Below are 27,713 nucleotides of genomic sequence, written 5' to 3' on the forward strand. Positions count from 1 at the left end.
TGTTATTTTCCATAAATATGCAAGTTAATGCTTACCAAAAACCTTTCCTAAGAAAATTGTCTTGACGAGGTTAAACTCTGTTTCCGATGCTTCAGGAAGGGAGTATCTAACTGTGGGATAGTGATCCAACTGTAACACGAAAGGAGATACACATGACATAAACATTTAAATAACGCACCTGTCTCTTTCAAAATGACAGGAAAGCCTTTTAGAGAACCTCAGATGTACCTGGAGCAGAATGAGTCTGTCGTGTCGTGTGATGTTGACATTATGGGGTTGTCCGTTAGCCATGTTGCGATTATTAAGGTTGATCGTGAACGGCTCCCTCAATCCACCCAGATTATAGCGAATCTGTAGTGTACCTGAGAAAAAACACAATGGTTTATATATGATTAAATATATTAAAATATATTAAAAAATAACACTAACGCTTTATCTCAACAGGTAGTGGTCTAGCTTTTGTTGAAACCAGTAACTTTGTATTAGCACTTAATGTATTATGGCTCCTGTATGACTTATCGCTTATTGCTCCTAAACTCTTTGTAATTCGCTTTGGATAAAAGGGTCTGCTAAATGTCTAAATGTAAATGTAAATGCTAAAATGTGAATTCCTACAAACAACTGTGAGCAGTCTACACTTAAGCTCATGCAATATTATGGTAAAAAATGTTTATTGTAATTACTATTGAATAGAGTTAGTTTTAAACGGGGCTGACGCATCTCACCGTTATGCCGCAGAACCACGGCCATGTAATCCTGTGTCTTGGAGCTGATGTAGATGAGGACAGAGGGCGTGTGAGATGTACTGAAACTAAAGAATAGCTCCTCACGGGTGAGATTACCAACAGCGCTCAGAACTTCAGAAGCTTCTCTCACATCCTTAACGGCAAAAGAAGAACTGCTGTCTGACATGAGGTCATATCGCACCAGAGTCCCGCTTTCAAAGTAGCCACCAACATCTGGAACAGAGGCAGAAGATGAGAATGTGATATGTATCTGATGTTCTTTAGAATGAGGATCTGTTTGTTAATGAATTTAATAAAATAAATAAAACGGCAATATGTGTGTCATTTTTTTGAGGATCTATTGGCAGAAATGCAATATATTATGAATAACTATGTGTTCAGACAGTGGTGTATAAAAATGTTAAATAATCAAGCGTTATGTTTCTATTATCTTAGAATGAGCTTTTTCTATTTAAATACACCGTGGATCCCCTTACATGTTGTTTGCTCTACAGAGCGCGTTTAGTAAATACGTTATCTCTTGCAGCACAGTAGTTAAAACACATGACATTTCAATCTTTTGCAGCCACCATATTGCTTAAAAAGGGAGGGGTCAGGGGTGGAGTGAGCCGTTTGTGGCAATTCGCAACCTCACCACTAGACGCCGCTACAATCTCCACAATGCTATATATATTTTTGTATACTTAAGTTATTACTTTATTACATCAATTCACTCTTAAAAACAATAGAAATTAAAAGAAATGTTTTTTTTTCCTGGACCTTATACAACAATATAAGGTAAAAAGCTGATTTATAGCAACAGTTAAATATAATATATCAGTAAGTAATACAACGCAATGTAAGTGGCATTGGATAAAAGTCTGCCAAATGCATAAAAAGTAATTATGCAAAAAAGAATTGTAAAATATAAAAAAATTGCTGTGATGGAAAACTTCAAACCTTTTTTTATGTTTTACACTTTAAAGTTCAGTATTCTAGCAAAGCAACAGATTTCTTTGCAGTGTATGCTGCAGTATACTATTTTTTGTCATCTGTGCTGCATGATACGATTCAATTTACAATGCGTTTTTTACAGTGTATATATAATAATATATATGGTATATGCAGTAATTATGTGGGACATTTATTGATTACATTACCATCATTGCAGAAACGTCCGTCAAAGGCAGTCAGACTGCAGTCGCAGGTGTAGTCGTTATATTTCTCCAGACATTTTCCTCCATTCTTACAGTTCATCCCATAGCTGGTGCAATCACCCGAGCAGCCTGGCTTCACACCGGGAGTGACCTTTGCCCTCACCTCAAGGTCAAATGTCATGCCGTTGATCTTCAGAGAACGAATGCAGCCCAGAAAACCTCTCTGTCCCCCTGAAGCCCCTAAAGAGAAACACCAAACAAAACAGGACAACCTGTAAAATTACAAATATTTGCTAAGATTTTGTTTCACAGTGATTTTACTCAGGTGTTGTTAAACATTTTTTGTAAGTTAGATATCTAGATCTTTCCTAGTGTTCAGAAGTTCTTACCCACAAACAGCTGACTGAAGAGCTCCAGGCGGGTGTGGCCTTGAGGCGGGGCCGACCGTGCCTCCCTGTACGTCTTATCCAATCGCAAAACAGCCTCCTTAGTATTCCGCTCCACCTCCACCCTGTGCCACTGGTCATCATTGAGAGGTGTGGGCGAGCGAACGGTCAACTCTACCGGTCCATTGCCCACATCAAAGGAGAACGACACCGTGGTAACAGCTGTAGGGAAACAAATTTGGGTCACTTTCTCAGTCTGACAACAGCCAGTTTAAGCTCTGTTCTCCAGATGCACATGGCCAACATCTCACATTTTAGTTCTAAGTGAATGAAGTCGGGATTGCCCAGGTTTTCCAGAAAGACACCTTGTGAGGAAGACGTCTTGAAGTAGAAGGAAATGTCGATGCTGGTCTCGCCTTGGATGGACGGAAAATGCAGATAGGATGTAGGTGTATTGAAGGACGCTGCGTTCCAGTAGTGACCTAGAAATGAAACACGGTGACACATTAGGAGATGCCTATGAATACCTTTAAACTGCAAAGACTTGAATTTTTTACTTGAAGTAGCAGATCAATCACGCACATCAGTTAATTAATATTTATTAAAATCTAAATGCAGTCCTTTGCTGTGAATTTTAGGACAATACAATAATTTTTGAAAAATTTAATATATAAATGAATTTTAGTCATGATAAATTTTGCAACATATTTTACAATGAATATTTTTATACAATATACCCATTTTAAATCAAGGCTGAATCAGGTTGGATGTTATGAATATGATGTCACTTACGGTCTCCTTGGCATCGAAGTGGTCCGACAGTGAGTTTGGCTTCTGATCCCGAGCGATGTGTATCTCCAACAACCACTTGATTGACAGGCAGATTATCCTTATACAGTAACAGACCTGCATCCTCTTTCCTGGAGAAACACCATTTTGAAACATTATGACCACAAGGGGGCAACAAATATATAAAAATATATATATCATCAGAACTTTTATAGAAATATAAACATTATGCAATATGCAGTATAAAAAATTAAAAAGTTAAAAGTGTAGTAATATTGTTAAAGTAAATTAAGATTTTCATTTTCTTCTATCCGATTCATCACACCATTGCAGCGGATTGTGATATACACCATCTTATATTAAATTCGCCCTGTATCCCCATTTGCCTACTATCCGTACCAAATAGTATTCGAAAATTCTATTGGTATGTCCCAAAAATTCTTAGTGTAGATCCAATGCCCACCCAAACGGCTCCGCGAGAGGGCGGGGCTTATTTGCACTGGGACGGTTTTCAGCCGAGTGTGAAGCGGCTGGGATGAGAATCAGCACCTCCAAATCTGAGGCCATGGTTCTCAGTCGGAAAAGGGTGGCTTGCTCACTTCAGGTAGGTGGAGAGTTCCTGCCTCAAGTGGAGGAGTTCAAGTATCTGGGGGTCTTGTTCACAAGTGAGGGAAGGATGGAACGGGAGATTGACAGACGGATCGGTGCAGCTTCTGCAGTAATGCGGTCGCTGTACCGGTCTGTCGTGGTGAAGAAGGAGCTGAGCCGCAAGGCGAAGCTCTCGATTTACCGGTCAATCTACGTTCCCACTCTCACCTATGGTCATGAGCTGTGGGTCATGACCAAAAGGACAAGATCCCGGTTACAGGCGGCCGAAATGAGCTTTCTCCGAAGGGTGGGCGGGCGATCCCTTAGAGATAGGGTGAGAAGCTCGGTCACTCGGGAGGAGCTCAGAGTAGATCCACTGCTCCTCCACATCGAGAGGGGCCAGCTAAGGTGGCTCGGGCATCTTTTCCGGATGCCCCCCATGTCCCACCGGGAGAAGACCCCGGGGAAGACCTAGGACACGCTGGAGGGACTATGTCTCCCGGCTGGCCTGGGAATGCCTCGGTGTCCCCCCGGAAGAGCTGGAGGAAGTGTCTAGGGAGAGGGAAGTCTGGGCATCCCTGATTGGACTGCTGCCCCCTCGACCCGGCCCCGGATAAGAGGAAGAAAATGGATGGATGGATGGATGGATGGCAAAAATCGTCACTTCCGTCACTTGATAGTATCCATACTATTTTGCTATGTACTCAAAAGTGCCTACTATTCCAATAGAAAACATACTGCAAAAGTTCTGCAAAAATAGTACCAAAGCTGCATACTACTCCAAACAAACCTAGGATTTAAACTGTCAGAACATCAATAGAATGTTTTAGATGGTTGTCTTGTCTTTTTTCACTGTCTTGTTTCAAAATGCCATTTAACATACATGTTGTTAAGGGGATCATATGAAACAGCTAAAACAAATATTATCGTTTGTTTTAGATGTAATACAATGTGCATACATGACATGAGCTTTAAAAACGCTGTATTTTCCACATACCGTTCATGTTTGTATCTCCTCTTTGCCCTGCCTCTCTGAAACGAGCAGATTTTATTTACAAAGCTCATCGCTCTGAAAAGCAAGGTGTGCTTTGATTGGCCAGTCAACCAGTGTTTAGTGGAATACTGCAAGCGTGTGACAGAAATGTAACGCCTCTTACCATATTTGGAACATCAGGTTCCAAAGGAATTGTACTGACAGGTACGCCCACCTTACTTGTGTATACATTAGGGAGGTCTTAGTCAAATCATACCACGAACTGACATAGGCTTGTGGGGTTGTGGTTACACGAGGCGTTTCAGGCAGATCTGGGTGAACATTCGCTTTAAGATAGAATGCATCTTTTGTTCCCACATGTTCATTTTTGCAATTTACTGTGTCTATTACATGCATGGGTAACTTATAACACACCAAACTCACGGTAAAACATGTGTTCACGCCATATGACCCCTTTAAGTCTTGTTTCCTGGACAAACATGTGAAGGATATATCTCACCATTGTCTCAGATCCGCATCACAGTTACAGTAGTATTTGGGGTCTGTGCAGTTGCGTTCGATCCCACACGCACATTTCTGCACGCCCGGTCCTGAGCCGCCCCAATAAAAGTGCTTCTCGTTTCCCTGGCCGACCCACCACGTGGATGAAGAACCATCTAGAAAACCAGCATTGAATGACAAACGTATTTTAATGTTTGAACTTTCAAAATGAATTCTGACCAATCAAAAGATAGGAATCAGTAAAGGAAAATCACAAAGATGTCTCTAAGATTTCCTTCTTGTTTCTCCGAGACACCTAAAATCCACTTTTCATGATGCATTCCCATCGGCTAAATCAAGCCCCGCCCCTTTATTTCAGACATGACATTAGTTTACCTGGCAAGTTGAGCAGGCGTGATTTGTAGCACGTGAACGCCACAAGCTGTTCACAGAGCTCAGAGATTCCGGTGACAGCGTTCACCTTTGCCACAAAAACAACAACAACAGCAGGTCACCGCATGAAGAGTGTGGTTCACGCGTAACATTCACAGTTCTTTAAATTCCCACGGTTTATAAATGTCACCTGCTCAGCAGACATGCTGTAATTGAGATTTATTACAGTCTTCTCTTCAGGACCGGAAGCTGCGCTCACCAGACTCTGAGGCGGCAAATCATTCACAATCGTTGTCCAGACCTTGTCTCCTGAAACAAACAAAACTTACAAATGTCCAGTGACATTTTTGCTTTTTGTCTATAGAAGTTGTTATTTTTATTTTATTTTTTCTTCTTAGACACAGACAAAACCAGCAGTCTGCCACCCACTGCAGAAGTGAAATGTTACTTCTTTGATGGTTCTGACCTGTCATATCACAGATGACTCTGAAGGGCTCGATGGGTCCGCTGCCGTCTGGATCGATCCAGTACGTGTCTGAAGGCCGGCCCATATGTTTGTACTCCTCACAGGACTGTTCATACACGGCTGTAGAAACACACACAATCTCAGCGGCAAAAGAAACATCCTTACATTTTTGTACGATCAAACCCAACATCTGTTTCATATCAAGACCCAATATAACTGTACAGGCTGCTGGAGAAGAAAAAGTGGTCACACAATATTTTAAGGTCCAGTTCTCGGTTTTAGTAAACGATTTACTACAACTTTTGTTTAGTTAACTCTTAATTGATTGCTTATTAATAGTTAGAAATGTGGTTGTTAGGTTTAGGTATTGGGTAGGATTAGGGATGTAGAATATGGTCATGCAGAAAATGTGCTTTATAAGCTGTGTTGGGTAAATTACTCTGAAAAAGTTATTAATTAATAGTTACTAATTACATATTCAATAGTTTTATTAGATTACTGTAGAGTTAAGTGATTCAAGTATCGACATGAAACAGCTTTTTTAATTATTTCAAATAAATAATATTTAAGTAGTATTACTAATTAAAAATGTGAGAATTATACATTAAAGCAAAGATTTTAAAGTTAGACTTTGAATTGTGATGTCAATTCCACTTCTGCACACACACATATATTACACAAAGTATTTTGTTTAATAATTTCAGGATTAACTGTTATTAAATTACAGAAACAGAGTAATCCATTACTTTACTTTTCAAGGGAAAAGTAATTAAATTAGAGTAACTAATTACTTAGTAACTAGTTACACCCAACACTGTTTATATGTGGTTATAAACAGCCAATATGCTAATAATAGGCATGGTAATAAGAAACTAGTTAATAGTGAGAATAGGTCCTTATACTTAAGTGTTACCTAAAACATTTTTGATATTTCATAAGAGATTCTTTAAGTTTATTGTTTTCACGATAAACACAGATTGAACAGTTTTCTGTGGAGCATAAAATGTTCTGCTATGACATGGCTCAGAAAAGCCGGTCTGCGTTTGGTTATAACAATTTATTTTATATTTAATTGATTTGAAGCTTTTATTGTATATTAAGTGTATTCAATTCAACTAAAACTACTCGACAGTTTATTGATTCTTTGCGGAGTTCTACCTGAAATTAAGTTTGTCCCACATAACATTTGTTTAGGTTGCTGCCACTGAAAGAGTCTGTAAGTATTTGAAACACACAGGACAGATGTTTGGATGAATGGACTAGATGACTCACAGTTGTGGCAGGTGGCACCAGTGTATCCAGTTCCATGACAGGCACATTTAAACATGTTTCCAGTCTGAGAACATTTGCCTCCGTGCTCACAGCGGTTTGGCTCACACCTGGAGAAACACATCAGAATGAAGTGGGGTGGAATAAAAACTTTACAGCTTCATGGTAAAAAAAAAGACGTTAGAACATTATAGTGTCCATCTCATGAAAAGTACAAAATACTTTTACCCCTTCCAAAAAAAGGTTACTTTACTTTACTTGTCAATGTTGAATAACATCAAAAAACATTTCCCACAAAATCTTATTATAAGCAAAGTAGGGTAAAAAAAACTGTTTTTTAAAAACACTGTTTTTTACAAACTTGCTCAATGACATATTTTTAATTGTTCACCAAAAAGAAGTTATAAACGGTTTCAGCGGAAACGACATAAACAAATGTTATGTGGACCAAACTGAACTCTGCAAAGAATCATTAACTGTTGAGTAGTTTTAATTTGATTTAATACAATTAATATTCAATAAAAAAAATATTTATAAACATGAATACTAATAATAATTACATTTAAAATAAATTGTTAAATTATAACCAAACACAGACAGGAAGTTAACTTCGGCCAGGCGTGTGCGCTCGATGAAACCATCTATAGACTAAAAAAGTCTTATACCAGTCTTATTCCACCTCATTTATCATTACTGTAAATCTTATTATCGTAGTGTAAAAAAATTACATTCAATTTACAAGAAATATCAGATTATGTAACCAGTTATGCATATACAGTTGAAAGAAAAAGTATGTGAACCCTTTGGGTTTACTTGGATTTCTTCATTAATTGGTCATAAAATGTGTTCTGATCTTCATCTAAGTCACAACAATAGAGAAACACAGTCTGCTTAAACTAATACCGCACAAAAATTATACGTTTTCATGTTTTTCTTGAACACAACATGTAAACATTCATAGTGCAGGGTGGAAAAAGTATGTGAACCTTTGGGTTTAATAACTGGTTGACCCTCCTTTGGCAGCAATAACCTCAACCAAACGTTTCCTATAGTTGCAGATCAGACCTGGTCAGGAGAAATTTTGGACCATTCCTCTTTACAAAAGTGTTTCAGTTCAGCAATATTCTTGGGATGTCTGGTGTGAATCGATCTCTTGAGGTCATGCCACAGCATCTCAATCGGGTTGAGGTCTGGACTCTGACTGGGCCACTCCAGAAGGCGTATTTTCTTCTGTTGAAGACATTCTGTTGTTGATTTACTTCTATGCTTTGGGTCGTTGTCCTGTTGCATCGTCCATCCACTGTTAAGCTTCAGTTGGTGGACAGATGGTCTTAAGTTTTCCTGCAAAATGTCTTGATAAACTTTGGAATTCATTTTTCCATCGATGACAGTAATCCGTCCAGGGCCTGAGGCCCCAAACCATGATGCCCCCTCCACCATATTTCACAGTTTGGATGAGGTTTTGATGTTGGTGTGATGTGCCTTTTGTTCTCCACACATAGCGTTGTGTGGTCTTACCAAACAACTCAATTTTGGTTTCATCTGTCCACAGAATGTTTTGTCAGTAGTGCTGTGGAACATCCAGGTGCTCTTTTGCAAACTTCAAACGTGCTGCAATGTTTTTTTTGGACAGCAGTGGCTTCCTCCGTGGTGTCCTCCCATGAAGTCCATTCTTGTTTAATGTTTTCCTTATTGTAGATTCGTCAACAAAAATGTTAGCATGTGCCAGAGATTTCTGTAAGTGTTTAGCTGACACTCTAGGATTCTTCTTCACCTCATTGAGCATTCTGCGCTGTGCTCTTGCAGTCATCTTTACAGGACGACCACGCCTAGGGAGTGTAGCAACAGTGCTGAACTTTCTCCATTTGTAGACAATCTGTCTTACCGTGGACACATGGACATCAAGGCTTTTAGATATACTTTTGTAGCCCTTTCCAGCTTTATGTAAGTCAACAATTCTTGATCGTAGGTCTTCTGAGAGCTCTTTTGTGCGAGGCATGGTTCACATCAGACAACGCTTCTTCAGAACAGCAAACTCAAAACTGGTGTGTGTTTTTTATTGGACAGGCCAGCTTTAATCAACACATCCAATCTCATCACATTGATTGGACCCCAGGTTGGCTGACTCCTGGCTCCAATTAGCTCTTGGAGAAGTCATTAGCCTAGGGTTTCACATACTTTTTCAACCCTGCACAATGAATGTTTACATGTTGTGTTCAATAAAAACATGTAAACGTATAATGTTTGTGCGGTATTAGTTTAAGCAAACTGTGTTTCTCTATTGTTGAAGATCAGAACACATTTTATGACCAATTTATGAAGAAATCCAAGTAAGCCCAAAGGGTTCACATACTTTTTCTTTCAACTGTAAATTTGTTGGAAAGACAATGGACTTAATTGTGATGAAATGAATGCCAGAATGCAAACAAATCATAATGGTCCTAAAAGAGGCTTTCTTCACTTATTTGTTCAGGGTGTGAAAAATGTCGGAATCATTTAGAAATGTTTGACTCATTCTACGGTGCTTTAGATGTAGTACATGATAAACTTTAGAAGCAAAGAGTAAAAGGGAAGGTTCACCAAAAATAAAAAACTTCTGCCATCAATTATTTATCCTCATGTGGTTCAAAACCTCTTCATGACACTTTCTAGTGTGGAACACAAAAGAAGATATTTTGAGAAATGTTTAGGTATTTTGTGTTCAAACTTTGGAAGTCAATGGGCTTCCATGTTGATTGGTTATGAACATTATTGAAAATATCTTCTATTGTGTTCTGCAGAAGTGAGAAAGTCAAGCAGGTTTGGAATGATATGAGGGTAACTAAATGATGAAAGAAATGTCCTTTTTGAGCTTTCTGTTTCTTTAAATAGTTCATAAATAGTGCAACACGTCCTTCCCTATCCTCTGACACGGGTCTGGTGCGATAATCTCTGTCTGCAGAAGCATCAGACCTCCGATGAGGTTTCCCTTGATCCTGCCTGTTAACACAATCGGTCTGATCAAAAGAAGGCGGGGCGTGGGGCTTTGAAGATCTCTCGCCGAACTCAGAATCAGGTAACATAAGCAGGTTCACAGCTTTCATTATGCAATAAGTGTCACAACTCACTCCAGGAAAATGTTATCACTGGCTTTCTATGAACGGCACTTTAAACAAAAAATGCTTTGAACGGTAAAACATCTGTTCTTCAATAGATAAACTGCAGTTACTGATGATTGCATTACCTGTCAATAAGAGCACACATGTCCAGACTGACATTCTCAAAACTACCAAGCATGCCTTGCTCCACAGAGCGAAGGTCGACCAACTGGTCATCCACATGTATGAGCTGCATGCACCCTTGGAAGGAGCGCTGTGACGGAGAGAGAGCCGTCCATGGGAAATATCCTGCACAAGATGACAAGAAAATTTGAATCTGTTTTATGTTTTCTTAAAAAAATGATAAAAATCAAAATTCAGGTACAAGACGTTGACCTTCCAGTTGGCATTGATTGTTATTAAAATATCTAATATTTACATAAAATAATAAATTTATCTTTGTCAGAGATTCACAATATTCTCAGATCATAGTATATACTGTATCTGTAGAGATCAATATAACTTCATAACAAACATTAGACTGTTGGGAAGCAGTTAAATCGAAAACATATTCATTAGAAACCTATTCAAAGTGAATTTAAGGTACATTTTATCAGCATGTGTGTATGAATGACAATATAATAATACTGTTTATTTGTTTCCTGTTTTTTATTATTTCTATGGTACTTTTCTATGTCTTTTCTGCTAAAATATATTTTCTGTAAAGCCGCAACAATGCAAAACTTTTTACTGAATTGTTTGTTTCCTAGACATCAAACCATGAACTTCATGCTATTTTACCAATTGAACTATAGGAAGACATAAAACTAGGGCTGTCAAACAATTAATCACATCCAGAAAAAAGTTTTTGTATGTACATGTATTCATATTTAGTAAATATTTATATGTATACATATAAATATTTATAAATTTTTCTATGTATCACAAATTGAAATTATATAAGAATGTTTATATATATTTTTTATATTTTACTTAAATATATGCATGTATGTGTTTATATATACAAAATTAATATGCACAGTATACAGACATATATTTTGTAACACAAACTTTTATTCTGGGTGCGATTAATTGCGATTAATCACTTGACAGCCCTGCTTAAAACAAAACATGTGATACAGTAAATTTGGCACAAAAAGTACAAAAAGATGGACTTTATGATTACCTCCGAAAAAATAATCTCCGCCCGTCCTGATTTGAATGGGGAGGGCGGCTCTCACAGTAGACATCTCATCACCGTTGATGGTCAACATGGCAATGCTCTCCAGCGCCAGGAAGTGAACGCTGTGCCACTGACCGTCATTTAGACCAGAACCTGCACACAGAAAAGCTTACTAGTAAACGTAAATGTTACTCAGAAAAATTAAAGCATTAAAGACCTTCAACGATCTAACATTACCTGAGGAGATGTCCACTCGCGTGTTCTTCTCCAGCGCGATGTAGATGTGGACGGTGACTTTACCCTCCACCAGACTGACCTCCACTCCACCGGGCATGAGCGGGGTAAAGAAGAGAAGACCGCTGGGGTTCCACGTGCGGAACCGCAGCCTGACCGACACTGTGTCTGCGTCAGTACGACCTGGAAGCTGCAATGTGCTGGTGGAGTTAAAGAACGCCGGGAAGGTGTGTGATTCCGCACAGGAGAACGTCAGGTTACGCTGGAATGAAAACAGCAGAGTGAAAACGAAGCATTCTTTTAAAGCAAGTACAGGTCTGTCAAGATGCATTTTATTAGGAATGCATTATTTTGGTTACGTTGGAGGGATTTATTCATGAGAACGGGTTAAGTCACACCAGGAACTTGCTGGAAAATCCAGCGAACCAGTTTAAGGCGCATGCTGGTTTTATATGCTTTCTGTTGATTTTTTGATTCAAGCTGTTCTTGGTCAAACTAGTTAAGGTTTTTAGACCACTACAGGTCACATTTTCTCCAAAACCAGCTTGACTTCCCCACCTTAAACTGATGTGATTTTCCAGCAAGGTAAAGAAGTGTGATTGTCGGTGGTCATAATCACAGGAGACACTGTCAGATCTCACTTATTGTCAGTCCACAGACACACATAGAGCATTGTTGGGTAAGAGGAGGAAAGATCAGTTTAAGGCTCGGTTTAGTGCAAGGAGAGAGGAACTACTGAATATTTTGCATGAGATATAATAGACGCAAACCTTAGTGAGCTGCGATTACTGTGAATGATGAAAAGAATCAAATTAAGACAATGTTTGAAAACAACACTTAACATCCCACAGATATAAAGTCATAAGACACAACAATTTTTTTTAATGCCTACTTAATCATACCTATGACTTTGCGTTGAAACTTGTGAAATTTCCCTTGTGATTCTACTCTGTTTTAGGGGCCAGTCGATGAATTGCAGTTTATGTCACTTTCATGTTGGCTTCAGTCGAGGGAGATCATAATGATTATGAGATGATAATGACACCTCTGTTCTCTGCTGAGATTCTTTATTGGACTTTGTTTTCATAATTTCACAATTTAATGATTATATGTAGGCAGTGGTGTAGTCTACGTGATACGCAGGTATACGCCGTATACCCACTAGGAAAGTCAAAGGATTTCCGTATACCCACTTAAAAAACGTGAGGATACGTAACAACATCGTTTCACGAGTTCACCTTAGCAAATAATTAAAGGGGGGGCAGCGTGGATACGCTGAGAAATTAGTATGCGTATTTGGCATGCTGTCCGGGGAGAGGGCTCCGGGGTCGGCATTCTCTCCCGACCCGGAGCGCTCCCCCTTGTTCGGGGCGAGGGCTCTGGTCTCTGTTTGCCCGTGCCCTGAGCGCTTTCCCCCCCTTTTGGGTAGAAAATAGTTTTTTATGGTGAGGAGTCGGGGTGGAGGTGGGATGCTGCAAAATCTATGAATGGAGGAGGTAAGGCGGTTTCACGATTTATAGAGCTCGTTCTGGTTTGGAAGGATAAGTGATGTGATTGCTAATGCCGGGCAGCTGCGTGATTTCTGATGCCGTGCAGCTGCTTAATTATTTGCACGTGCTCCTCCCGAACTTTGTTAATAAAACATCATTTCACGAGTTCACCTTAGCAAATAATTAAAGGGGGGGCAGCGTGGATACGCTGAGAATTTAGTATGCGTATTTGGCATGCTGTCCGGGAAGAGGGCTCCGGGGTCGGCATTCTCTCCCGACCCCGGAGCGCTCCCCCTTGTTCGGGGCGAGGGCTCTGGTCTCTGTTTGCCCGTGCCCCGAGCGCTTTCCCCCAAAAATGCGACTAATGCAGGACAGCAGCCAAAGCTGGGCGTTATTGCCCCCCAAAATATTAGCAAGGTTTACAGCTGTGAGTTGCTGGCCTTCGTTTTGAGTAGGGTCCCGGCTGGAGCCTCTGCTGGGTTTATTTCTGTGGGCTTCTGTGCGGTACGGATACTGGTGTGGTCATTGGAAATGTGGATGAGGCCCCTGTGCGGAAGGTGCTGCTGCTGCGGCTTAAACGACGTGTATGGGAACCCCTACTGGGACGGTGCTACGTCTGAGGCGGTAGAAAGATACTGCCGGGGCGGCGTTGCTGCGGCGGATTTAGATATATATAAAAGGGGGCCCCGGCTGGGGTAGCACTGCTGCGGTAGTGTAAACAACGGATAAAGGCCCCTGCTGGGGTGGCGTTGCTGCTGCGGTGTGAAAATGTAGAAGAGAGACCCCTGCTGGGGTTGCGCTGCTGCTGCAGTGTGGAATATAGGTAGAACCCCTGCTGGGGCGTCGATGCTGGTGCAGTGGGAAATACAGATGAAGGCCCCTACTGGGGAAGCACTGCTGCTGCAGTGTGAAATATAGATAGAGACCCCTGCTGGGGTGGTACTGCTGCGGCAGTGTGAGATAGAGGCCCCTGCTGGGGCGGTACTGCTGCTGCAGTGTGAAATAAAAGCCCCTGCTGGGGCGTCACTGCTGTTGCAGTGGGAAATACAGGTGAAGGCCCCTGCTGGGGAAGCACTGCTACTGCAGTGTGAAATAGATAAAGACCCCTGCTGGGGTTGTACTGCTGCGGCAGTGTGAGATAGATAAAGACCCCTGCTGGGGTTGTACTGCTGCTGCAGTGTGAGATAGATAAAGACCCCTGCTGGGGTTGTACTGCTGCGGCAGTGTGAGATAGATAAAGACCCCTGCTGGGGTTGTACTGCTGCGGCAGTGTGAGATAGATAAAGACCCCTGCTGGGGTTGTACTGCTGCGGCAATGTGAGATAGATAAAGACCCCTGCTGGGGTTGTACTGCTGCGGCAGTGTGAGATAGATAAAGACCCCTGCTGGGGTTGTACTGCTGCGGCAGTGTGAGATAGATAAAGACCCCTGCTGGGGTTGTACTGCTGCGGCAGTGTGAGATAGATAAAGACCCCTGCTGGGGTTGTACTGCTGCAGCAGTGTGAGATAGATAAAGACCCCTGCTGGGGTTGTACTGCTGCGGCAGTGTGAGATAGAGGCCCCTGCTGAGGCGGTACTGCTGCTGCAGTTGAAATAAAAAGCCCCTGCTGGGGCGTCACTGCTAGTGCAGTGTGAAATACAGGTGAAAGCCCCTGCTGGGGAAGCACTGCTGCTGCAGTGTGAAATATAGATAGAGACCCCTGCTGGGGTGGTACTGCTGCGGCAGTGTGAGATAGAGGCCCCTGCTGGGGCGGTACTGCTGCTGCAGTGTGAAATAAAAGCCCCTGCTGGGGCGTCACTGCTGTTGCAGTGGGAAATACAGGTGAGGGCCCCTGCTGGGGAAGCATTGCTGCTGCAGTGTGAATTATAGATAAAGACCCCTGCTGGGGTGGCACTGCTGCTGCGGTGCGAAATACAGGTAAAGACCCCTGCTGGGGTGGCACTGCTGCTGCAGTGTGAAATATAGATAAAGCCCCTGCTGGGGCGTCACTGATGCTGCGGTGGGAAATGCAGGTGAAAGCCCCCCTGCTGGGGAAGCACTGCTGCTGCAGTGGGAAATATAGGTAAGGACCCCTGCTGGGGTGGCACTGCTGCTGCAGTGTGAGATGTAGGTGAGGACCCCTGCTGGGGTGGCACTGCTGCGGCAGTGTGGAAAATAAGAAAGAAGACCACTGCTGGTTTGACTCTGTGGCTGTGGGTTGCTGGTGTGTGTGGGCGGTTGGCGGCAGACAGGGATTTACATTTTGGTTGGTGAGGGTTGGTTGTGCTCTTTATTAGGATTGTGTGTTTCTAGCTGGCGGTGGGTTTTGGGGTTTTTTGTATGGTTGGAGGTTCCTGGCTTAGAAGGTGATGTTGTTGAGGGAGGCGTTGGGAATGGGCTTCGGCGGGTGGTCTAAGGGAATATGAGTTCCGAATAGGGAGGTACTGGGGTGGGGTGTAGGTCCGCTTCCGGTGCCAGCTGCCTGAATTTCTTGAAAGCGAAGCGGGAGAGTGAATCTGCTATTTGGTTTTTTGACCCGGGGATGTGTTTTGCGGTTATTATGAATTGGTCGCAAGCTGATATCCAAGTTAGTCTTCTTATCAAAGGCGTTAGTGTGGGGGAGTGTGAACGGCCTTTGTTGATGCAATGCACGGCTGCTTCGTTGTCGCAGTAAACTGAAATACTGCTGGTTGACCATTCTTTCCCCCACAAAAAGGCTGAGATGACTAATGGGTAGAGCTCGAACAGCGCCGAGGACGAGGAAGACTGGGGGAGATTTTGTAGTTGGGGAGGCCATGTGGATGCGAACCAGCGCCCTTGGTAATACCCTCCGAAACCGACGGATGGGGCTGCGTCGGTAAACAATTGGATGTCTTCTGGGTTTAAAATCATGTCGTTGTAGAAAAAGGAGAGACCGTTCCATTGTTTCAGGAAAGTTATCCACAGACTCAGTTTGTTGCGGCATGCGTTGGTGAGGGATAACTGGTCCTCGAGTGCGGGAACGGAAGACGCGAGTGAGAGGAGGTGGGAGATGAAAGGGCGACCTTGCGGGATGATGCGTACGGCGAAGTTAAGGTGGCCGAGGATGGAAAGCAGTTCGCGTTTGGAGCAGTTGGGGTTATCTATGAGAGAGGTGGCGACCAGAATGATCCTGTCGATTTTCTCTTTAGGTAGGGAAGCTTGAAATTTTTCCGAATCTAAATTGATTCCTAGAAACTCTATGGATGTGCTTGGACCTGCGGTTTTTTCTTGTGCGAGCGGGATCCCGAGTTTAGCAAAAAGCTTTTGGACCATTAAGAGGTGTGCGGCTGGGATGGAGTTGTGAGGGGAGATTATTAGAAAATCGTCTAGTAGGTGAATGATGTATGGAATTGCGTAGTTGTTGGACAGAATCCAACAGATTGCTTCTGACAACATGTCGAAAATTTTTGGGCTGCTTCGGCATCCAAAGGTCAGGCGGACGGAAAAATAGAACTTTTGGTTCCAACGAATTCCAAATAGGTGCCAGAAATCTGGGTGAATCGGCATTATTTTAAAAGCGGAGGTGATGTCGACTTTGGCTAGCCATGCGCTGCGCCCTGCTTTTTTGATCAGGGTTATTGCTTGTTCGATGTCGTGGTAGTGGAGGGAGAATTCTTCGAGTGGTATGATGCTGTTGATGCTTGGGATTGTGGAATTATGTGGTGATGAGAGGTCGATAATTAGACGTTTTTTACCGGAAAATTTTCTGGTTGCTATGCCTATGGGGCTGATGCGGAAAACGCTGAAGGGGGGTTTGTGGAATGGACCTATCATGAAATTTGCATCGGTTTCGCTTTTGATTAAATTGTCGACTATTTCTGGTTCGGCGAGGGCGGACTGGAGGTTAGCGCAGGTGGTGCTCTCGGATGGGAGGCTTTCGACACCAGGGTTGAAGCCGTGTTTAAGCCCTGACAGCAGAAACTCTGAGAAATTAGCGTCGGGGTGTTGTGACAATTCTAGAGAAAGGTAATGAACGTTCACAGGAGTCGAGAGGTAGTTTCTGTAATTTTTATTTGCGGTTTTTTTACAGGGCATATAAAGCGGGCATGGGCGCCGCCACAAAAATCGCAAATATGCAAATAATTACAACTGTGCCTGGTGCAGGTGCTGTGGTTGAAATTCAGGCAGACTTGGTTCTTGGCCCGGTTGCGGTAGTTGGCTGGTGGTGCGGAACGGGTGCTTGTGCGGGGAACGTAGCTGGTTGATTTTTCCTGCTGCGGTTCGGGGCAGGGCGGAATGGAGGGGTTGATTTGGGGGCATGCTGTGGTTGAGTGGGTCAGTGATCGGCAGACGGTGCAGGAGTTGTTGTGGCATCCGGTGAATATCCTATTATGGAGTTCGTTGTCGAGGGCTCCCCAATATGGACATTGGTTCCACTGGGCGACTCTTATCGCGCATTTTGCGGAAAAAAGCTTGTGATAGGTGTAGAAATGGGTTCCTCCGTATGACAGCGCGAGCTCAGCGACAATTGCGAGATAGTCGCTAAGCTCGCGTCTCCTGTGTGGAAAGGTGGTGCATATTATGTCCGTGTAGCGTGTGAATGCAATAGTGAACTCGGTGAATGACAATAGTCGTGAGTGGTTATGTGCGGTGTTTTTTAAAGTGACGGAGAAATCGCCGCAATTGATGTGGCGATCAGTGGGGGTTGGAGGGATGTGAGATAGGAGGGTGAAAAGGTCGATGTCAGCTCCTGCGAGGATCTGATCCCTTATGCTACCGGCTACTGGGGGAGGTTCTAGGGCTGGGGCGTTTGGGGGTATGGCCATGGGTGTTGCAGAGTGGAGGGTAAAAGCGGTGCGAGAGCTGGATAGTGTGGGCGGGAAGGTTGCGGCTGCTGGAACCGCGTGCGGATGTGGCATCGCGCTTTGTGCGGCTCCAGAGCCTGTGGTAATAGGAAAAGTGAAAAAGGTTTGGGCCTGCGCCTGTGCCGGAGGCAACCTCGCGGCATCTGATGGCATTGGGGCTGCAGGCCAGAGCCCGGAGGGAAAGTGGGAAGGAGGATAGCCTGATAGGGTAGGAAAAGTTGCCGCTGGCAGGCGCGTGCTCGCGCTGCCGTGGCGGTGGAGAGTCAGCGTGGGGTCGTCGGAGGAGCTGGACTCGGGTGATCTTGCGCCCAACTGGTTGCTGGTATCCGCATGGTCCGGGGCGTGGCCTAGGCTGGCCGAGGGCCGTCGATGCTTGCTTTGTGAACGGCGCCTCTTCCTCGGTGCGGTAGGAGTGGTCGCTGCCTGGTGTTGGGAGATCGTGGTGTTTCGTATCTTGGCAGTGGCTTTTGGTTTTGCAGATGGCGCCGTTGTTGGAGCTCCGGGTTGGCTGGCGGTGTAAATGTTGTACAGCTCCGATTTGGTTGCTTTCCTGGAGAACGGGATGTCTGCGTTTCCTAAAGCCTGTCGTAGGGTTACGACGGTCCATTTCCTCATCTCGGGAATCGAGCGTTGGGCCGAGGTGTAAGAGGCGCGGACGAAGTTGCCGAAGCCCTGGATGGCGGAGGTGATGACGCTGCATTGCTCCGTCGTTTTGGGGTGCGACGGACGGTGCGAGAGGGCTGGCGGCCTCTTGGTGTCTCAGTCGTCTTACCCGCGGTGGCTTATAGGCTGGTGTTGGTGCTTTGATGGGCGGCCGGGTTTCCTGAAGGACCCTGGCCGGCGAGGGATTCGTTGTTATCCGTATCTGCGGTTTCGTACTCAGACATGCTGCGTTATGCTGCAAAATCTATGAATGGAGGAGGTAAGGCGGTTTCACGATTTATAGAGCTCGTTCTGGTTTGGAAGGATAAGTGATGTGATTGCTAATGCCGGGCAGCTGCGTGATTTCTGATGCCGTGCAGCTGCTTAATTATTTGCACGTGCTCCTCCCGAACTTTGTTAATAAAACATCATTTTGTGACAGAACTTTCATTCATAAATTCACCCTGTCTGTGTTGCAATTGCGAATCACTAACGTTTTTGGACCATTGGGTCTTCCGTGGCCTGTGACCTGGATCTGACGTCACCAACCAAGGAGAAGCAGTTGCTTGGCGGTCTTTTTCGGCGCAAGTTTTAAATTCATCTTGAGTGTCTTTACATCGCAAGACTAACGTTATTCTGAATCTTGATAAAAAGATATGAAACGAAAGCAGACTCAAAGTACACTCTTTGAGTGTTTTCGGAAGCCTGCCCCTAAAGCTACAGCATCTTCGGGTGACACTTCAGCTGCAGCAGATGACACGATCGTTACAGAAACTCCAGAAAATGAGGCTGATGCTATCGTAAAGTTACCTGGAAAGTAAAGCTAGCATACAGTACATGTTATCATTAAACGTAACTGTAATAGCAGGGGATTGTTGGTATATTGAATTTTATCCAGAACTTGCTAACTTCACTACCGTAAGTGTGGTGGATCAATTAATACGGCAGAAGAGGGGATATTGTGTGTGTGTTTGTGTGGTAAACAGAATAAAAATTGAATCAAATTTCAGATGATGAGAGAAATGAGAACCCCTGGCCAGCCTTGTGGACTGAAAGTCAGGCTAGGGAATTTAGAAACAGGCATCCTTGGTTAGAGTGGAGGGACAGTAAGTTAGGTAGATATCAGCTGCTCAGCACACACGAAAATGTTCGGCCGAAAATGGCATTATTGGTTTCGGGCCGAAATAAAAAAAACAGGCGAAAAATGTAAACCGAAAATGAATGTCACCCGCCCCTATCAAAGATTGTCATGTCAGCGCAGGACCGGCAATCTCCTGCCCCCTTGCAGTGATGTGAATGATGATGTGACTGAGTGTTCTTAGCTGTGTTATCAACATTCCAATTTATTATAAACAACAAAAGACAGTCAGCTGATTAAACCTGTGCTCCAGGTACCATATTCATATAGTATCATCATTCTTAAAGGTATAGTTCACCCAAAAATGAAAATTGTTATAATTTCCTCACCCTCAAGTGTATGAGTTTCTGTCTAACACAAAAGAAGATATTTTGAAAAATGTTGGTAATAAGACAGTTGGCAGCACCCATTGACTTCCACAGTAGGAAAAAATATAGACTATGAAAGTCAATTGGTGCTGCCAACATTTTTCAAAATATCTTCTTTTGTGTTAGACAGAAGAAAGAAACTCATACAGTTTTGGGACAACTTGAGGGTGAGGAAATTATGACAATTTTCATTTTTGGGTGAACTATACCTTTAATAATGCTCTCAATTACATGTAGATGAATACTTTATGCATTAGTGAGTGTGGTGGTGCCATGGGGTGTCGCTCTGGGATGGGTGCGTATGAGGCTGGGAGGGGAAAAAAGCACAGTATACTCACTACTAAAAGCTAGACTACACCACTGTATGTAGGTACCAACAAAAGTGATTGCGATGATAAAAACTTAAACGGATAGTTCTTCTTCTCCTTGTTTGTTGCAAGACGGATGTTAGGATACACTGCTTTGCGAAAAGGCGGAAGTTAAGTTACGTCATTGTGAAAAGATGAGTGTATTGTGCATCCAGAATAACAAATGCAACTATACATAATACAAATACCAACACTATAACACTAGTTTCACAATTCAAATATACTTAAAAGTACACTTTATAAACTAAAAAGTGGACCAATTTAGTCCCAAGCCGTGTTAATTTCGTTGACGAAAACTATTTGTTAACGACATGTTTTCCCTGACGAAAACGAGACGTTAACTAAATAAAAAGTGAGAGCAAGATAACGAAAACTGTAATAAAAATGTACTGACATTTTCGTCAACTTACAAAAACGAGACGAAAATATTCTTGTCCCACCTGGCGGACATCAGTTATCGCGCAAGTGCTGCTACTCTCATAAATAGAGAGAAGTCTCAGGGAGAAGGGTATGTAGCACATATATTCTGTGTATCCACGCGGTTTACAAAGCGTCTTGTTTTCCTTCACGATCGCCGGTAAAACGCCGCAAATTTGAAGCGCGACTGCAGGCGAGACAACCCGAAACACCTTACAAAGGCAGCACAAACGTTTTTATAGCCTATGTTAACTTATCTGCTAACACGAGCTGCTGCATTACTTGAAATGCAACAAAGGCAGCCTAAAGAAAACCAGCGCTGTCCACTACTCAGTCATTATGGAACTGATGAAGTGAGTTAAACTGTACATTCGAACCAAATACGTAACATGTTTGCATGACTTAAGAAATGTAATACAATTAATGTCTTTTTGAAAGCTATTTCTCATTAACTACTGCCCAAAGCAAAGTGCAGGCAGCTATTTTTTTTACCAGTGCTTCTATATTCTATTTAGCGTTTGATCCTGAGAGCGTTCAGAGCGTTTCATTGGTTGAATGAACTGAATGAATACGCCCTATTTAACGAGTCATTTGAGTCAAATGAGATTGAGTGAACTGGAACTTGTCGTTCATGGTCTAATGTTCTGTGTTGCAACAATGCATCTAGTTACTGATTTTTTCTGAAAAATAATTTAATTTCCTGACCTGGTTTAATTTCATTCTAAGGTGAAGTAAATTATATCAAACAGTTGAAACTTTGTATGGAACAACTAAGTATACAAAGTAAATGATTTACATTTAAGCATTTGGCAGATGCTTTTATTCAAAGCAATTTACATTGCATTATCCTATACATTTGTTTCTTAATATGTGCAATCCTTTGGTATCAAACTCATTACCTTGTCGTTGTTAATGCCATGCTCTTACAAATGAGCTACAGGAAAGCTATACTATTTAGATTTTAGTAGACTAAATATAATGCATATTTAGGCGATAATATTTCGTCAAACTTGACTAAAACTAAAATGAGAGGGTTGACTAAAATGTGACTAAAACTAAATTGCATTTTCGTCAAAAGACTTTGACTATAACTAAATCAAAATTTGCTGTCAAAATTAACACTGGTCCCAAGTAGAATTTAATAAGTACACTTAAAAGTATACCAGTGCTACTATATTGTGTATATAATATAAATTAACTTTTGAAGTATTCTTATTTTTGTAAGGGTTACCACTGAAGAAATCCAAGCTCACAGATACATATCTCTAGTGGTTGACATTACGCTTGCTAGATTATTTCTGATGTTTTTGGTAAAGAAAAACTAAGAAAATGCTGCACAACTGTGTAGTGGCTAGTAGGAGAGTGATGTCATTCTGTTCTCCCCACATTTGGCCGGTGGGCGGGTGATAATGTCAACACTCAATCGTGTTAAGGTAATGTACTGTACAATGATGCAACAATGTACAATGATTTTTTGTGTATTCCAGGACAATATTATATTTCCACATCTACTACAGATTTTTTCAATAAGTACTGTTTGATTCTTTAACTCGATCATATAGTTTACAGAAATTTCTCCACTTGATGCCCTACAATTTTGGGGAGCGCTATCTACTAAAGACAGTTATGTAAATTGAGCACTTACAAAGCTGGTGGTGTCCACTTTCCTCCTGCGAGCGAGGTTGGTAATGTTGTCACCGCTGTAATGAATGGCCCCCATGCAGCCAAAGTAGTTTTCTCTCCCTCCTGAGCTGGGCTTGGCAGACAACGGCATCCCTCCGAACGTTATCTGAGAAGTGATGGAAACATTTAGCATCCTCAGAATAGCCAACCAAACATCTCATCTCTGAGCTTACTTCTTACTGTACCATCCCTGTTTTTCTCAGAGTTTATTTGCAATAAAATCACCAAATGAAATGATTTAGGATGATGCAAAATAAAGCAAATAAAATCTGAGAAATCGTGAGAGAGGACCACAGTGTTATTGCATTATAGATCAAGTATGAAGACGATCCGTGTGATTTTTCTGTAACTTTACAATAAGGTTCTGCATTTGGGGACATTCATTATCTACATATAGTTAAAGTCCCCATGAATCGGAAATTGCGATCGGTTTTACTATCGAATTTTGACACATTTCCGAGTGAAACGGAATTTCGAATGAGAAAAATACTGGCCGTGGCTTGTGTTTTTTTTACTGCGAATTGATGTACAGTATAAAAACAGCTTTTAAATTTTGTAGAAGGGGAGGAGTTAACAGATGCTCTGGCCAAGCCATCTCACTGATGTCATTCGAGATGGATAGTCACTATAGGATGTAAGGGCATTTTTAGATTTGAACAAAAGGGCACATGAATTTTAAAAAGAGAATGACCCAGACCGATAAACTATTGACAATAAACGCTGCAATATGTCATGAACAAATAGGAATTGTCAATTTTTAACACAAACCAACAATAAACACACACTTATAAAGCATAAAACATTGTATCTGTTAACATTAGTTAATGCACAAACAACACGAATGTGCAAAATAATAAACAAACACTGTAAAGTAACAATATGTTGTTTAGAGTTAGTTTATGTTTACTAATGCATTAGTGACTATAAATGGAACCTTACTGTAAAGTGTTACCTATTATGATTTCCGAAAAATAGTTTACCCCAAATGTGACCATTTTTTTGCAAAATGATTTCACATGGCTTTAAAAACAGTAAAAATAAAGCAGTGACGTTTGAATTACATAAATTCTAATTTCACAATATGTTTCTTAACCCTGTAGGACTTTGGCAGTGTAAAATCACCTTAGTTTGTTTAACACCTTAAAATTCTCCTTTAGCCTTTAATGAAAAAGAAAATAATATTGGATTGGAAGGACATGAAGATGAATAAATAAAATAAGTTTTATTCCTAACCTATTCCTTTAAGAATCTGAATTAACAATCACTTAATAAAAGACATCTAATCACAGTTTCGACCCACATTAATAGTAACAAAAACAATAGACTTGATACATGACTTTTATTTTGATTTACTTCATAGTCGAGGTCCAGGTGGTCGAACTCTCCGTTGGTGCGGAAGCTCTGCGTGTGATGATCGAGGGTGAAGTTGACGCTGCGTCTGTAGCGTTCGATCAGTACCGAGTGCCAGTGATCATCATCCAGCAGACTTCCACTAGACACCGATGTGTGACCCCGAATAGAGCCGTACTGATTACTGCCTGAAATAGACACATGGACCAGAAACAGTGAGAGAACGAGGTCAGTCGGGTCTCATTCAATGAGAAGCCCATCATCACATGTGGTTCTCTTGAGTCACATTACCCAGGTTGACATGCAGCTGTAGTTTGGCTCTGTGCAGCTCTAGAGTAATATAATCTCCCTGCTGTCCCTCTCCGTGCAGCAGAATGCCATCTCCTTTAGTGGTCTTAAACTTCAGTGAGATCACATCCTTCAAAGTTTTCAACTTCTTGTGTCGGAATCGATAAGAAATCACTCCCTCACCGTCAAAGTTGATCACATCCGCCCCTGAATGCAGGAATATCAGGAGCACAGTCAGCCACAAACACACATAAACAAACTCAAATGTTTAGTTTCACTTGCATCCTCTTTTTTGTATTTCTTCCCCATTTTAGAATAAGAGTAAACCAATCAAAACTATGATATTGCTATGGAAATTATGGAAAGTTACAAAAAATCTAAATGAATAAAAAACATAGCATAATAACAGTTTAGTTTACTAATCTAGAATTTGCAGAAATGTTTTCTTGAGGTCTCAGTCTGAGCTGTTCTGCTTGTCTTTAAATACTTTTCCTTCATTACATTTTTTCTTTCTAATGAACAAAATTGATATGTTGACACAATTATGTTCAGTGCCGATCCTTTCTATACGCAGACTATGCAAGTTGCCTAGGGCACCTGCACCATTAGGGGGGGCCCTTGAGTACCGAATCAAAAACACAATGTACACAAAATGCTGTTTTTATAACTTACGGATTCAACTTTAGAGGAACCATTTGGAAATTTATAGAGAATCAGATATGGAGAATTGTTGATGTGTTTCCGAATGCTTAGCTTTCTTGAGTAAACTGTATTTATAATGCTTCATTTTTGAGAGAATTCGCTCATTTGGTCAGTAAAAACACACATTGTTTAGTTTTTTACTTAAACGACAATGGTAGTCAAAAGTGCTCCAGAACTTTTTGCTGTCCTACATTCTTCAAAATATCTTATATGTTCAACAGAACAAAGAAATTCTTACAGATTCGGACAACTTAAAAAATTCTAAATTAATTCAGAATTTTGCCTAACTGTTCCTTTAACAACACAAACCCACTACAGAAACTTACAGTAAGAGCAACCATAGATCTCCACTCTCAGCCCAATTTTGCCCTCCTCACTCCAGTCCAGCGGGAGGAAGCGCATGTATCGAGCCACCAACGGATGCTGAAGTTCATGGCGCACGGCTCGCTCTGAATTCCAGTTCCCTGAAAATGTCTGAGTCGAAAAAATGGAAAAACACTTCATAAAGGCAACGGAAATCCCTCCTGCTGAAAGTGAGACACTCCATTATCGCCCGTTCTGAGAACACAGATCAATTCCACAGAGTCCTGGCACTTATTTCCAAGAGAAATGGTGTAGAAAGATTCAAAGTAGGAAAGGAAGGAGACGGGAACCGGCAGACATTTAAATAAAGTTTTAATAAAATAAACAAACCAAAAACACGGAAGAAAAATGCCGGCAGCCCCTCACGGACGACCGGCGGCGAAATAACATAAATACAAACGTAAATCATGTTCGGGCCCGGTCCTCTCTCTTCGACGGTCCGGTCGCTTGTTCTCTTATATGCTCCCGATCTCCTACATGATTCGAGACCGGTGTGCGCACAGCTTGCGCTCATTAACAATTACTCAGCGGTCTCGAACCATGGTCTCGCCCCGCCTACTCCACTACAAATGGCTTTGCATTTAAATTGAGGCTTTCGTCAGTTCACTGTTATTCAACATAATGATGGAGGAGTTATGAGTGAAATGTTCAACACTGCCATAAGAACTCAATGTAAACCTGAATTATTAACTAAGATAGAAATATAACAAGACATAAAGCCAACACTTTTTCATTTTTAAAGGAAATTTCACCCGAAAATTCCTTCATCATTTACTCGCACTCGTGTCATTCCAGACATGTATGACTTTCCTATTTCTGCAGAACCCAAAAGAAGATATTTTGAAAAATGTTGACCACCAAACAACACTGAACCCCATTAACTTCCATTGCACGGACAAAAAACCGGACTAATAAATTTCACAAATTGTCTTCTTTTGTGTACCACTGAAGAAAGAGTCATAAATAGGTTTTGAATGAAATGAGGGCGTATAAACAATGACTAAATTTTGGGTGAAAATCGGGTTAAAAAAAAATCACACAAAAAGTTTTTTAACAGAAGCCACAGAAATACTTTTGCCTATGTCTTCTCAGATTTTTCACTTCAGACAAAAATGTCTCAGTTATCTCACATCTCATCTGTTCTTAACCTTAAACCTACAGGTATTCATTAATGAATAGGTATGAACAAATGAATCAGAAATACAAACGGTGTTTCATGCTACAAATTTAAAGGCTTGCTGATATTTCTAGGAAAAGTTTCATATTCGGCTAAACTTTGGGTCACGTCAGAATCTGCTACTCTAAGATTAGCCTCCGAAAAAAACAACATCTAATCCCCGAGCAGTAAATCAGCCAGCTTGCAACTCACCCATATGTTGCCATCCTGCTGATAAGGATTCCAATTACTTCCTGTGTCACTGTAAAGCAACCTGTAATGTTTCGTCCAATCAGAGCTGCTATATCTGCCCTGCGTTGCCACGGCAGTGATCTGTTTCCTGGCCTTGAGATCCACCTGCAGCCACTGATGATGGTCAGAGTCGCGCGGTGACCAGCCTCCGTTGCCTTTAAAAGATAAAGTACAGGTCAAATATGAAGTTAGAAAACAGCACATGATGCTGCCAAGCTGAAATGGTGATGCTTTTAGTCTACAGATGCTCCAAAACGCTTCATTAGCAGCACTACATTTCCTTACAGACAAAATGTGCATTTAAACTCATTATAACCTATTAAAACTTGTTTTTAAAGTGCGCAATGTAAGCAAATCCTGACCTGTGCTTTTGAACTTTCTGTCAGTGATTTGCACCATAGATCTTTGTCAAAATGTCAAATAAAACGTCAGCAAAACACAGCCAACATGACAGCTTTGGGTCGAAGTATTACGACTCTGAATTTTTCCGTAGTTTGCTGAATGTTGTGTGCAGTTATCATGACATTTTGGAGATGGTCATGTGACAAAACATTATTTATTCCTATTATGATGTGCACTGTGCAATCCCAAACATGAAGTCCACGCTCACCTAATCTCCTGTTGAGTTTGGCATAGCCAGCGCCAAAGTCAGCCGCCAACACAGAGGAGCTGGTGAAGGCGCTGTATGGAAGCGGTGAGGCCAAGACCTCCTCGCATCTCTCTGGAGGAGAAAATGAGACACAAACTGAGTCCAACAAACACATCAGACAACTTTTAAAACAAATTCAAGAGCATTTTTAAAAAATCCTTTTTTAACATCATTCCTAGTCAGTGAAGTGAAGCTTTCAGTGAATGTCCCTCATATTTCTGGCCGGTGTAGGTGCGGTCTAGCTCCTCATAACCTATTTTATCCTTCCAGAGGAGATATGCAGACCAAACCTGGAAAACT

At 41.8% G+C, this 27,713-nt stretch overlaps 1 protein-coding gene across 1 annotated transcript in view; it reads right to left on the reverse strand.

The window, feature by feature from the left end:
• cntnap2b (contactin associated protein 2b) overlaps window positions 1–27,713 on the reverse strand; it is a 51,197-nt gene that overhangs the window by 5,883 nt on the left and 17,601 nt on the right. The window contains exons 2-22 of the mRNA XM_056743349.1: window positions 27,375–27,485; window positions 26,726–26,919; window positions 25,320–25,467; window positions 24,295–24,498; window positions 24,007–24,191; window positions 22,616–22,759; window positions 11,745–12,003; window positions 11,511–11,660; window positions 10,471–10,633; window positions 7,251–7,357; window positions 5,979–6,098; window positions 5,703–5,821; window positions 5,516–5,600; window positions 5,139–5,295; window positions 3,061–3,188; window positions 2,580–2,750; window positions 2,272–2,490; window positions 1,886–2,122; window positions 726–959; window positions 229–362; window positions 36–129 (exon numbers count right to left, since the gene is read on the reverse strand). Coding sequence (XP_056599327.1) covers window positions 36–129; window positions 229–362; window positions 726–959; window positions 1,886–2,122; window positions 2,272–2,490; window positions 2,580–2,750; window positions 3,061–3,188; window positions 5,139–5,295; window positions 5,516–5,600; window positions 5,703–5,821; window positions 5,979–6,098; window positions 7,251–7,357; window positions 10,471–10,633; window positions 11,511–11,660; window positions 11,745–12,003; window positions 22,616–22,759; window positions 24,007–24,191; window positions 24,295–24,498; window positions 25,320–25,467; window positions 26,726–26,919; window positions 27,375–27,485 — 3,363 coding nt within the window. The remainder of the gene's footprint in view (window positions 1–35; window positions 130–228; window positions 363–725; window positions 960–1,885; window positions 2,123–2,271; window positions 2,491–2,579; window positions 2,751–3,060; window positions 3,189–5,138; window positions 5,296–5,515; window positions 5,601–5,702; window positions 5,822–5,978; window positions 6,099–7,250; window positions 7,358–10,470; window positions 10,634–11,510; window positions 11,661–11,744; window positions 12,004–22,615; window positions 22,760–24,006; window positions 24,192–24,294; window positions 24,499–25,319; window positions 25,468–26,725; window positions 26,920–27,374; window positions 27,486–27,713) is intronic.

The sequence above is a fragment of the Triplophysa dalaica genome, chromosome 3, assembly GCF_015846415.1.
Source record: "Triplophysa dalaica isolate WHDGS20190420 chromosome 3, ASM1584641v1, whole genome shotgun sequence".
Classification (NCBI taxonomy): Eukaryota; Metazoa; Chordata; class Actinopteri; order Cypriniformes; family Nemacheilidae; genus Triplophysa; species Triplophysa dalaica.